The 13,593-nt window shown below is 38.8% G+C and overlaps 1 protein-coding gene across 3 annotated transcripts in view; it reads right to left on the bottom strand.

Annotated features, from left to right (window-relative positions):
* Window positions 1–13,593, bottom strand: part of si:zfos-2326c3.2 (mitogen-activated protein kinase kinase kinase kinase 4) — a 79,962-nt gene that overhangs the window by 25,859 nt on the left and 40,510 nt on the right. The window contains exons 14-24 of one of the 3 annotated variants that reach the window (XM_052149331.1): window positions 8,266–8,331; window positions 7,874–7,981; window positions 7,621–7,767; window positions 5,746–5,865; window positions 3,173–3,234; window positions 2,938–3,011; window positions 2,724–2,800; window positions 2,456–2,544; window positions 1,138–1,228; window positions 630–776; window positions 5–122 (exon numbers count right to left, since the gene is read on the bottom strand). In XM_052149331.1, the coding sequence (XP_052005291.1) occupies window positions 5–122; window positions 630–776; window positions 1,138–1,228; window positions 2,456–2,544; window positions 2,724–2,800; window positions 2,938–3,011; window positions 3,173–3,234; window positions 5,746–5,865; window positions 7,621–7,767; window positions 7,874–7,981; window positions 8,266–8,331 (1,099 nt within the window). The remainder of the gene's footprint in view (window positions 1–4; window positions 123–629; window positions 777–1,137; window positions 1,229–2,455; window positions 2,545–2,723; window positions 2,801–2,937; window positions 3,012–3,172; window positions 3,235–5,745; window positions 5,866–7,620; window positions 7,768–7,873; window positions 7,982–8,265; window positions 8,332–13,593) is intronic. The other 2 variants (XM_052149332.1, XM_052149333.1) reach the window with 2 other exon arrangements.

The following is a 13,593-nucleotide window of genomic DNA, read 5'->3' as shown; positions in this document are numbered from 1 at the left end:
TCACCTTGACCGTATCCTTGTGTACTCTGAGGTGGAGAGATCTGCAGCAATCGAGGGTCGATAAACGATGAGAATGATGAAGAGGATGATGTACTTTTTACTGCCTGATTATTCAGCATTTTCTGTAAACACACAATAACACAAGAGATGGATGGATGGATAGAGACAGCCAGACAGACAGACAGAGAGAGAGAGACAGACAGACAGAGAGAGAGAGCGAGAGACAGACCGACCGACAGTAACTTATATAACTGACATCATAATATTATTTTATTAGAAGAATTAAAAACATAACAATTTAATTGTATCTATTTAAGACTTAAACACATGGGACTACAGGGTTTTTGGATGGTTTATATTGCATGTATAGCTGAATACTAACTGGCTTATTAACAGTTTAACATCTGTGCAAACTTTATAATGTGCCAATGAGTGACACAGCTTAAACAGAGGCAGTTGAGTTTAACAGCTCCCTCTAGTGGAATCTCACTGAACCCAATCTTACTGAACAATACTGTCAAACATCTTTTCTATGAAAGACAACTATTGCATTTCATCTACTTGAAAGAACATGAAACATGAGACACTGTGTAGTGAGTGCAGATGTGTTGCAAAAGTAACAGACATACATCCAGTGAGGTTTGAGTACTGGGTTGGTGGTAGGTGAGTTGATGTATGGGGCTCTTGTGCAGGAGGTCAGGAAGATGATAAATGTCACTAGATTGAGATGCCACAGGTCTTTGATGGATATTATGTGTTGCCTTTGCTGCACTCTGCTGAACAAACATGGAACACTAGTTAAATACAACAACAATTTGTGAATCATGTCAAATCTATCAATGTCATCTTGCAATTTAGGACTTGAAAGATGTTTTGGAACTGATGACAATGAATATGCCACTCATCATTGGTGGAATAAGCTTCAATATTACAATAATACACTTTTAAGTAGAATTAATTTCACAATAAACAGTGCTGCTTTGAAGCACACTAGTACTGAAGTGTCTTTGAATGATTAAATGATCTTGAATGCTTCAATCCCTCACAGAGAAGAAACATGCTGATGTGCTTGTTGTTCATTTAATCCTGTTACCTACAACGACAGCCTGATAACACTGAAGATGAAGATGACTGTACCTGCTGCTGTTTGAGATGGTGCTGAGGCTGGAGAACTATATCATGAGACTGTCCTCTGGATAACAAATGCCTTCCATTTCTCACTGGAGATCTGCAACAAACAGATACATAAATTTTTTGTCTTAATTGTTAGTTCTTTGTTAATTGTACTTTAGTTTTCATTTTTTATATTTTCTATTTTTATTTCCGTTTACAATTTTAATTTTTTTATCATTTCGTTTTGCTCTTCATTTTAATTTACGACAATAACCTTGCTCTGTAGTCCTTCCAACAAGCATGTTTTTAGCATGCTAACATTCCTATTGTTTGTACATAAACAAATAAATGAGATTTATTTGAGTTACATTGACACGAGGTGACATTGAACTTATTTCTTTCTACACAAAGTGTTTGTGTTGAGATTACATAATAATTTTAAGTTAAGAAAATTCATTTTACACACGTGGAACCACTGTTCATGATTGAATCAAGATCAGCCACAGAGTAATGTTTTTAGTGTAGCGGTTGATAATTAAAGGTGCAAAGATTTTTCCTACTCCCTTAAAGATATACTAACAAAAATGTGTCCGTGAATCTTGAACAGTGATGCTTCTCACCTGTCAATCATTTTGCTCGTTCTCATAGTGTTGCATTTGAAGCGGATGATTGAGGCTACGATTCATAATGTTTGTCAGTTGAGGGCGCTATTGTGCCACTGTTGAATTTGACAGTCGCAGGAACAAATAATGCTGCTCATTTGCCCGGCTTGGTCTCAAAATTATCTTTGGAGGGTAGGGCTTTGTAATGAGGGGTGTGGCTAATTTAATGGCTCAGTCACGTTAAAGCTTCAGAACGCTAAAATCACTTACATCACCTTTAAGGATGTGCAAATCTACATATTTACAAAACGGACCAATCGGTGGGTTTCCTGAATTACTAGTCAACTGATCAGATAATATCTTGCCTTCAGAAACAGCTATTGCCTATACAGCAATTCCACCCCCTAAAAATACAGTATCCTAATTACATACAGTATAAAATATATGTAGTTTTGCAGAGGTAAAACACTGGCAGAATGACAGGAAGTCAGCGTCACAGGGACTACATTCTTAGTGTAGCAGTAAGATCCAGTAGAGGCTGGGTAGCTGTATTATTTTGGGTGTACTGTTGATAAAATATTTTGAATAACTATTAACAAGGGCTTTCAATAGCTGCTATATTTACCTTGAAAGTCAAGGCCATATTTTATGGTATGCGATAACTTGTTTAACCTTTCTGTTGACAGGTTTACTACAGCTCACAGGATATCGCTACCACAACTTTATAAAGGTGAGATTACCTGCTCTTCTCATCATCATCATCATCACTCGAGGAAGAGTACTCCGCTAACTTCACTAATGGACTGAAGTGTGACTTAATTTCAAAACCCTGAAACACACAAAACAAACACGATTAACCCCCATAATAACCAGAGTAATCCATGGTGTTACCATTTGCAATGTAATCATATTTTACTTGTGGAATAGGCATTGTCAGTTATTTAAATGAGTGTTAATACTACATTTGAGTAGTATATATTTTCACAGAGAAATATACAGTAGGCCTACCTGGTTTTGTGGTGAAGTTGGACTTTGAGAGTTTGACAGTCTGTTCTGTTGAGGTGGACCATCGACCTTATGGTAACCTGCAAAAAAGAAGAATGTCTAAAAACTAGACGTACATGACCACATACAGGGATTTTTACTGATATAATGTACCCTATTCTGCAGTGATGCAGATTTAAATGAGTAACAGAAGTAAAACGTAATTTGATACTCGTACCTGACTGACTGCTGCTTGTTGAGCTGCTGGAGTAAAACATATTGACACTATTGTCCAGAGGACACTGATGACCTCTGATGGAAGAAGGAGATAGAAAAAGACACAAAACACAAAAAGATCAAAAGTAGGCTTCAGAATAATAACTTTGCGAAGAGTAGAAACAGTTAAGCGCCTAACTCAATCTAATTTGAAATGGTTCATGCATTACAAACAGCACAAATGCAAATAAACTTACGTGGATCCAAATCTACGATGGGTCAAGGGCTCTTTGAACTTTGAGGTTGTTCGCTCTGGAATCTTGAGAGAAATATTTAAGAAAATCATGAGATTATGTTTAAATCTGGTTTCTGATTTTTAACATTAGAATATTTGTAGTTTTTACATTCATATTCAAGGCATTAGCTCTGATCCTGAGCTACTAAAGGCACTTTAGTTTTCAATGTAGCCATAATGAAGTGAACTCTGTTTGTTTCATTCATAGTATTCATCATTCGGTGCATTTGACCTAAGTTTCTGTGCCATAACTCATCCTTCACGGTGGTTTTTAAAGTGCTGACCACATTTCTGTTGTGAATGCATGTGTCACATTTAAGGAAGGAAGACACCACCCATTGGAAGAGGAAGCTGTTTTGACCACATTTTTAGCAGCTGCCACCTATACAGAGCTTTCTAACACTGCACAAGTAAAACCCTGATATTACCTATAATGATAACCGGAAAGATCTCAATATATGGAACCCAAACGCATGAATCTGCATTAATAACAGTTTAATGACTTTATAAGTAGATCGTGAGAAGTATATAAAGAAAAAACTTCATCAAAACCACTGTAACACCACAATTTAAAATCAAAAGCATTTTGAAAGTAACGTTATTCAGTTTAAAACCATAAAAGCTAAAAATAAACTCAGAACGTCCGCTGCTACGATATATTGCAAGCTATCATTATTTTAAAACACACCCTGTGGTGATACTTAACAGCACACATGTACTGAACACTTTGTTTTAGACAATAATATATATATATATATCATAGTTGTTTACACATTCACATTCATTTAAGCTTGAAATCATAATACCTTGTACAATTAGGAAATAATAAACCCTAAGTACTCAAAATAAAGGACTAAAGGAATGCTGTTTAGTCCAGTTTAGAATCAAAATTATTTCATTTAAATTTAATTTGAAAAAATTAAATGTGACATTTTAAATTTAATAAGAGCATTTCACAAGTTGAAAAAGTATAATTTGTATACAGTGGTAAGAAAAATGATGTGACTGGTTTCCTGCATTAATTGGTCATATAATGTGATCTCATCTGCATCAAAGTCACAAGTATAGAGAAACACAACGTGCTTAAGCTAACAACACACAAATAATTATAATCTCTCATGTATTTATTGGACACATCCCATTAAACATTCACACTGCTGTGGAAAAAGTAATTGAACCCCTAGATTTATGATGTCAACAAAAGCTAATTAGAGTAAGGAGTTGACAAACCTGGCATCCAGTTAATGAAATGAGATTGGAGTTGTGGTTTAGAGCTACTTTAAAACTAAAAAAGTCAAACCTGAAGTTTGCCAAAGACCACCTAGACAGACCACAATGCTACTGGGAAAATGTTTTGTGGACAAATGAAAGTAAGGTTGAATTGTTTGGGAAGAACACAGCACTAAAAAGGCCACGGCATACAAACATCATCCCAGTGGTGAAGTACGGTGGAGGGAGTAGGGCTACCAAACCTTTTCCTAGTCAACTAGTAGGTGTTAATTCAAGCCATTAGTCGACTAGTCGCACGTTTATGATATTAATTGAATTACTTAAATATATTTTTGGGGGGGCATCAGAAAGTGGTTCGAGTTCCAGGACTGACAAAGACATTAACATTGCTAACACTGTTCTACATTACAGAGAAATATTAAACCGTAATAATGAGTCTTTAAATAGCCTATACATTTTACAAGCGCACACACGAAGCGAGCCGCATTGCCCTGCCGTGTTTTCGGTGGACGGAAGGGGTCTCCCCCGCCCCTGGCAGTGGTTCTTCCGCTCCAGGCGGTTGGCCAGGAGCCCCTCCCGCTCGCAGTCGGCTGTCCTCTCAACCCCACCCGTGATGTGAGACAGGTGTTATTTGCGCATACAAATGTAAGTGGTCCTCTGACTCACGTGAGTCATGAGAGAGAACCAGAAGACATGTCGAGCCTACATCTGAGGGTCTGTACCACTCTAAACAAGCAGCGCTCTATATAATTTTATGTTAGGAAGATCATTTTTTGTTTTTCTTTTGATATCAATAAAAAAACAATTTTATCCTTCTAGTAATACCATTTTTGAACAAATGTAACTGTAATCTGATTATGTTGGGTTTTAAGTAACTGTAACAGATCACAGTTACACATTTTTTTGTATCCTGTTTTCAAGACGTAGGTACGTTACAAGTATGCTGTTACATCCAAGACCATTAATTGGTGACCTGTGTTTTGTACCTAAACATCTTTTATAGCAAAAATAGCATATTACACATCAATTTCAATATACTGTACTAATTCATTGTTTTATATTTACTTTTGACTTATATATTAATTGTTATACATTTTAGATCATTCAGACACCTGGACAACAAACTAAAAAGTGTCTTTCAAAGGAGAATACAGTTAGACAGTCCAAAGGGTTTACTGAAGTTACCTTTGACTGGCTTTGAGAGTATAAAATACTTTTTTGGGGTCTGAATTCATAAAGTAAGAAACAGTTCTTCAAGCAAAGACTTCAAGAACCAGTAGGAACCTGAGGAACATCATGACAAACCTTGGGTGGTTGATCATCAGGGTTGAAGAACACATCATCCAGTGTAGGAGAGAGTGGAGTTGCAACATCAGACATGGAGCTGCTGTGTTGAATCTCTCGACCGGAGCACACATTCATGTTCTGAAATCAACACCAATCACAGTATTTTACTCCTCTAGGTCAGATAAAGTATTTTTCAATATGTAATGCTGAATCCCTGAATTACACAGATGCTACCATATTTTACTCTTTTTGTTAGTTCTTCTGGTGGAATATAATAGCATATTAATAATGAATTCATCAATGTAACATCAGAAAGTTGCAGAAGTTCAGAACGAGCAACTCTTAGTTTAGTTTCATAAAGGGTGATTCTTATGAAACCTGTCAAGAAAATGTTCTGGTGATTTTACTCAATTCTACTTTGCATATTGAAAACAAACCAAATTTTTGTGTCAATAATTTTTTTACATTGTGACATTATTTTCATGACAGTTAAGCACATTTTACCCCCCAATTCTTTTTACCAAAAGTTATTTAAATTGTAAAGTATTTATAAATCACTGTAGTACTCCTTTGGCACTGCCTTTCATGTTCACAGATTTGAATGTAAAAAATCACTGTACGATAGCATTTTCTTTTTTTACTGTAATACAGTAAAAAACATGTTTTTAAGTAATGAGAATCATCATTAAAACATGTGAAGAGTAAAAGTAAAATGTCAGGGTACATTACAGTAATGAGAATTGGGGGTAAAATGTGCTTAACGGGCAATTATACAAACGCTCGTTATTTTTTATGTGTCTTTCCCAAAACTGATCTTAAAATAAACGTGCAAGAATGCACTTTAAGTGATACTTAAGAGAGTTGCTGTCCCTGTGCGATGTGCTGAAATGTGACTGTGCTGCTCGTCAATGCATCTTCAATATATTTGTGCATAACTTTATAAACATTTGTAATTTACCTTGCTGGAAAAGTTTATACACATTTAACATAATTCATTATATAATTACATATAGTTCTACGATAATTTTGTGGAGAAGGAACTATTTATTTACACAATCACTGCTTCATTCTTCAGGTGTGCATTTTTAATATTTCATTTTCACAAATTGCTCTGTTGGTTGAGATAAAAGTTTCCAGGATTAGTGAAGACAGCTGAGGCCCTGTGTTTGGTCCTGCCCATGACAAGCATTAATTGAATATAACGAGATCACCGTTATTGCGTAGCTCAAAATAAGGTGACTCACAGATGCTGTGCTTTAGGGACATTCACCAGTCAAAGGGAGGACTGCTCTTTACTCCCAAAAGTGATAACGGTTACAACAATGCTACACAGGTGAGATGCGGGCGAGAGCGCCCTTGGGTGTCAGAGTGGAAGATCAGATGAGGAGCCAATATATACAGATGCTTTTCAGGCATGGCAGTAAGTTACTGACTTTTTCCTCTCTCTGACATATGTATAATGATATTAAATGATCATAAAATTTGGCTATAGGCATTTACATTTTATTACGGGCAATTTTGCGATTGTCCTGCAGGTGTCTGCATAAGTCTGTGACCTTACGATGTTCTTAGCGCTGTACGATTACTCCAGAACTCACGTAAGTCTACAAGCATTTTCAAATACTACTTAAGTTTTGATGGCTTTGGGAAAGTAACGCAAAACAGATGAAACGTAAGATGAATTCTACAATCTACTTAGGCTTACGATGCTTTTGGAAATGAATGGTTTCGTGAGAATCCCCATAAATGTCCTTTTTTGGACTAAGGAGGAAGCATTGATTTCTGAAAGTATGAAAGCTCTTTTATCTTAAAAGGTCAAGATTTGATTCCTCGTGAGTTGACTCTTTCATATCAGACTGAGGGACAGATGTGATTTTATTTGTGGTGTTGTACCGGGTGTTTGGCAGCTCGCTGGAGTGCTGGAGTGCAGGGACTGGAGTTACTTCCTGATCCCAGTCTGGATTGAACATGAGGAATCCTGACATCGATATGATTCATATTCACATGATGATTGTCCAGAGATTCCATCATTCCTGCCATCTGAATGCCAGTTCCACATGATTAATGTTTATAGTGTGCAGAAGGAACAGCATAAAGAATGAGAGGCCATAACATGTAGATGTGCAGATACTGTTTCTGTTTTTACCTCGTCATGTGGTGTGGTGGGGCAGTTCTGCTGGTGTCTGTAGTCGTGTTGGAGTAACAGTAGCTGGGCCTGATCTCGGGGAAGTGTGCGGTGGAGCTTTCTACCCTGCTGGGGGCAAACACACATTAACACAAGGTCTGAACATAACCAATTGCCCAAACACCTGTAAGCTCAGTGCAATACTACAAACCCATAAAATAAAAAATAAATCTAAAAAATTCTAATTGGCAAGAAAAAAGACATTTGGAGGCAACTTTGAATATCTTACATAAAGACTAAAAAAGGCATAATCAGTTTAACGTGCAGTATTTAACATCACATAGACAAAAAAACAGCATTATCAGGCAGAATTAGTTCATTAAAAAAAGAAACGCAACTGTTAAAATGTTTACCTGATCAATTAAAAGACTTACAGACCCGGATTGAATATCAGTCCTGTGATATTCATTGTCTTTGGGCTGAAAGTCAATGAGATAAACAGCACATTACAGTCAACATCTAAAACATTCAGTATTTATTTGATTAGAATCAGACATGTACATTTCTTTCTGCAATCAAAACAAGGAAATAACTTTGTAAATGTAAAGTAGATTTTTATAGTTAATGAAGGTTAGTGTATTAAGTTTATATAATTAATTAATATTAACAGTAGAGAACCTTAAAATATACAGGCATCAATATGACATACTGTAATGCCTGAAACATGGTCATGTATTTTTTGCAGTGAATTTCTCAACCACAACTGGTGGTATTTTACCATCAATTTAACATAATTTACTCATTTATTTTTCAGTTTACAGGATTAACAATCATGATTTACTTCCATAAGCAGTGTGATTAAATCTGATGTGCTTTTAATAAATGGATTTCATTATGAAAACTGAACTGACTTTTACCATGGTTTTTTAAAACTAATCGACTAATTTAATAAAACTAATGTGTTTAATAACTGGAGGATCAGAAATGCATTAAATATACTGTTCTGGAGATAATTAAAATGACACGAGAAAGAACTAACATACACTGACACCTGCATATGCAAATTTCATATTCATTCCCAAGACATGTTGTGCAAGTATATTACTCTTATTATGCGATGACTAATACATTAATAAAAGATTTCTCTTTAGAGTGGTATGACGACTGAAGTGCTGTTGCATCATCTGGTTGGCAAAGGTTCATAAACTTTCATCAGCATTAATAAAGGCATTGCAGAAACCACAGAATATACAGTGACAACAAAAAATATTTGGAGATTTAAGTCACACTTAAAAATGTCTGAATATTTTTGTATATCCAAGCAAATGTCATTTATTTTAAAGAAATGTAGCACACATCGACATTCGAACAAGTATTTGACAAATAGAAGTTATAGATATAAATGTACCATTGACAAAAGTGTAATTTAATCATTCCTGAGGTAATTTACTCAGAGCCAGTAGGACAGCTAGCAGGAAAGCTTGAGAGGGGCTGTTCAAACCTAACATGTCATTGGTCAAAAAAAATATATATAAAAAAGGTAGATGCAGCACCACAAACAGAGCAGAATGTAGGTTTCTCGAGGTGTGTTTTTAAAAGTGTAGTTAATTTTAACTTAACACGACATCTGAAAATGCGGGCGTCCTACGCAAGATGCTGAAAATCAGCAAGACACTGCGCATCAGTTAAAAATGTCCATCTCACGCATGTGTACGTGGGCAAAAAATGGGAAAGCATTTATGCATTTGGCAGACACTTTTATTCAAAGAGGCTTACTGTGCATTCAATGTTTACATTTGAACATTTTGTGTATTCCCTGCTAATCAAACCGATGATCCTGGTGTTGCTAGTGCCATGCTCTACCACTTGAGCTACAGGAACCCTAGAATGGATATGATGTCATTGCAAATCCTCAACGGTGCACCTACCTCTGCACCACACTGCCATCACTTTGTTATTTAAATACATTTTTCTTTTGTTTAAAGTGCAATTTAAATTTAGAAATGTATTTAAATTTGTTCGTGTTTCAATACTTTTATTTAATTTTTAAAGCAAAATCAATAAAGCAAAAATATTATATGGGTTTTTAGTTACTGTATTGGCAGGGGGGTTGACCATATAATCGGATATAGCAGTATTTTTTTAAGGCGCTTATCGTTAAAATATGTTTTACATATTGCACAGCCCAAAATTTTTCATGAACAATTGTAAAATGTTAATTTTACCTAAAACTTAATTTTTTGGAGATCCGCACAAACACTTGTATTGCAAAATGTTACCTTTTAATTTTGCCATATTTGTTTTCTTTTTGTGTTTTTGAGTAGTGTAGGGGCATAATAAACATTTTATTTTATTGAAAAACGTATTATTGAAAATAGTACATTATTAGTTTGTGCAATGGCTCTATCAAAAAAATCTTATGAACCAAAAAATTAAAAAAATGTGTCTTCTCAGTGAAGAAAGGTTGCATTAGACAAACTATAAAAAGAAATCGTAAATACAGTTTTTCTTAGTCCATACATGCTACAGTTGTAAATATATGGGTATTATTAGAGAACTCGCTGGGCTTTTCAGAGATACCAAATGTTTGAGAGTTCCCCTTCTGCCACTCACTCGAGGTTGTGTCGAATGAAGAGACACTAGGGGTCTTTCTTGAAGGCCTTGGTTACCTCTGAACTTGAGAAAAGGCCAATGAGAAATTGGCAGACAGAATTTGCATGTCCCTCCCTCGGACATACAGGTATAAAACGAGGGAATTGTGTGTCTGTCCATTCAGATTTTTTCTTTGGAGCCGACCGGTTGTGCGATCAGAGAGCTGAGATCACTTCTGTTCCACTCACCTCTGCAGAGCATTTGCTGTTAATCTATGGTGCGTATCAGCGGCTTTATCCTTTATGCCCCTGGGCGCTTCGACAGCGCTTCTGAAAGTGTATATTTTCCTCACAAGAGTATAATGTCTCTAAAAGAACACACACAGCAGGCGCTGAACGTCCTTTTCAGGACGCGTCTTTTTAAAGATGCCCTTCGGCCTCTGTGTAGTTCCTGGATGCGGTAGATATCTATCCGCTCCTGATGGTCATAGACGCTGCCAGGTGTGTCTGGGCCGCGATCACACTGAGGCAGCGTTTGTGGATGGTTCTTGTTCTCACTGCGAGAACTTACTCACGGCTTTCCTTCCTGAAAAGGAACACCACTCCAGCCGCCACCCACGTCACTCCTTCCCAAGGGATTGAGGATGACCCGGATAGTGATGAGGCAATTTGGGGATGGCAGCGCACTCTGTTCCGCCAGGTAAATCCCCACGAACCACCTGCCCCCCGGCACGCTCGTTGACTTCCATCCGGTCTCAAGGTGAGAGCGGCTCGCCTCACGTCCAGTCTGACTACTCCCTCGTAACTGCCGAGCTAGAAAGGAAGATAAGTGCTTTGAGTCATTTCTCAGCACCAAAGCCTCGGGATGCACTTTTGCCTCCCGACGCAACACTACCTGCTCCACCCCGCTGCGATGCCCCACCAGGTACGTCGAAAATGATCGTCCCCTTAGTGCTCTCGTGCGGAGCTTGGACGTATGGCTTTCACTTCCCAACCCGTCGCGTTGGCCAGGACAATCCGACTCAGCTACGCGATTCAGTTCGCCAGGCCCCCGCCCCCTTTTGGCGGTATCCGCTTCACATCGGTGCACGCCGAAAATGCCAGCACCCTACGTGCTAAAGGCCTTACTTCATCGTACCCAAAAAAGGCGGTGGCTTGAACCGATCCTGGACCTGCGGGTTCTCAACCGGGCCTTGCACAAACTCCCGTTCAAGATGCGCATGCAGAAACACATTCTAACATGCGTCCTGCATCAGGATTGGTTTGCAGCGGTAGACCTGAAGGTCGCGTACTTCCACATCTCTATCTTGCCTCGACAAGACCCTTCCTATGGTTCGCGTTCAATGGCCAGGCCTGCCCCTGTCCCCTCACGTCTTTACGAAGGTCGCAGAGGCAGCCCTTACCCCGCTAAGGGAAGTGGATATCCGCATACTCAACTACCTCGAAGACTGGCTCATCCTAGCCCACAGGGACCAGGTGCTCAGGCACCTCAGCCGTCTAGGGCTTCAGGTCAACTGGGAAAAGAGCAAGCTCAACCTGGTTCAGAGTATCTCTTTTCTCAGCATGGAATTAGACTCAGTCTCAATGACAGCACGCCTCACCAACGAGCATGCGCTGTCAGTGCTGATATGCCTCAACTTGTTCAAACTAGGCACATCAGTTCCTCTAAAACAATTCCAGAAGCTCCTGGGGCATATGGCATTTTCTACGGCTATCACGTCGCTGGGGTTGATGCATATTAGGGGCAGTGGTGGCTCAGTGGTTGAGGCTCAGGGTTACTGACCAGAAGGTCGGGGGTTCAAGCCCCAGCACCATCAAGATGCCACTGTTGGGCCCTTGAGCAAGGCCCTTAACCCTATCTGCTCCAGGGGCGCCGTATCATGGATGACCCTGCACTCTGACCCCAGCTTAGCTGGGATATGTGAAAACTAATACATTTCACTGTATATATGCAAAAAACTGTGTGTATAATGTGTGACCAAAATAAAGGATTCTATTCTATTCTATATGAGACCGCTTCAGCACTGGCTTCAGACTCAAGTCCCGAGATGGGCATGGGGCCATGGTGTTCATCACTCCCTCCTGCAACCAGACTTTCAACCCCTGGACAGAACTATATTTTCTGCCAACCGCAGGTGTCCCAACGCATTCTGGTCACCACAGACGCCTCCAAACAGGGTTGGGGCGCCGTGTGCAACAGACATGCAGCCGCCGGCTCCTGGACAGGACCGCGGCTGGGTTGGCTCATCAACTGCCAAGAGTTGCTATATTTCTTGCCCTGCGGAGGTTTCTCCCTCTACTTCGGGGCAAGCACGTATTGATCCGTTCAGACACCACCACCACAACAGCGTACATAAATCGCCAAGGTGGCGTGTGCTCTCATCACATGTCTCAACTCGTCCGCCATCTCCTCCTTGCGACAGCACCTCCCTGGCGAATTCCCCTGAGGAGGAACACGGTTCAGCGCATGGCGTGATTGAATAGGGACCCCTAGTGTCACTTGATTCAACACAACATTGAGTGAGTGACGGAAGGGGAATGTCTAGGTTACTATTGTAAACCCCCGTTCCCTGATGGAGGGAACGAGACGTTGTATACCCCTGGCCACAATACTGTACCGAGCCACTGTGATGGCCAAACCTCATTCTCGGCTCCTCAGTACAAAACCTGAATGGACAGACGTATGATTTCCTTCATTTATACCAAGTTCAGAGGTAACCGAGGCCTTAAGAAAGACCCCTAAAGTCGCTTCATTCGACACAACATCTCGTTCCCTCCATCAGGGATCGGGGGTTAAAATAGTAACCTAGACGTTTGGCCTTGACAACTTCCTCTCCTTGCTCTATAAATATGGACTGAATTGTATCACAGTTAAATTCAGCACATCAAATACAATATATATTATTTTTTCAATAATACATTTTTATCATATGCATTTTATGCACCAAACATTATATTGACATTTTAAAAAGGGAAATTGTAAAACATTTTTCATTGGGTCTCAGGAACTTATGGTAAGATGACATCATCATAGCTTGTAATGTAAAATAATGAGATCTTTATAATGAAAATACCCAGAAATATTAGTTCACACTTTAAATATATCCTATAAAATAAAATATTTTTTTGTGGAGGGCATGAATGGAATGG

This window comes from Xyrauchen texanus, chromosome 19 (assembly GCF_025860055.1).
Source record: "Xyrauchen texanus isolate HMW12.3.18 chromosome 19, RBS_HiC_50CHRs, whole genome shotgun sequence".
Classification (NCBI taxonomy): domain Eukaryota; kingdom Metazoa; phylum Chordata; class Actinopteri; order Cypriniformes; family Catostomidae; genus Xyrauchen; species Xyrauchen texanus.
This window is presented reverse-complemented; position numbering and strand designations above follow the sequence as displayed.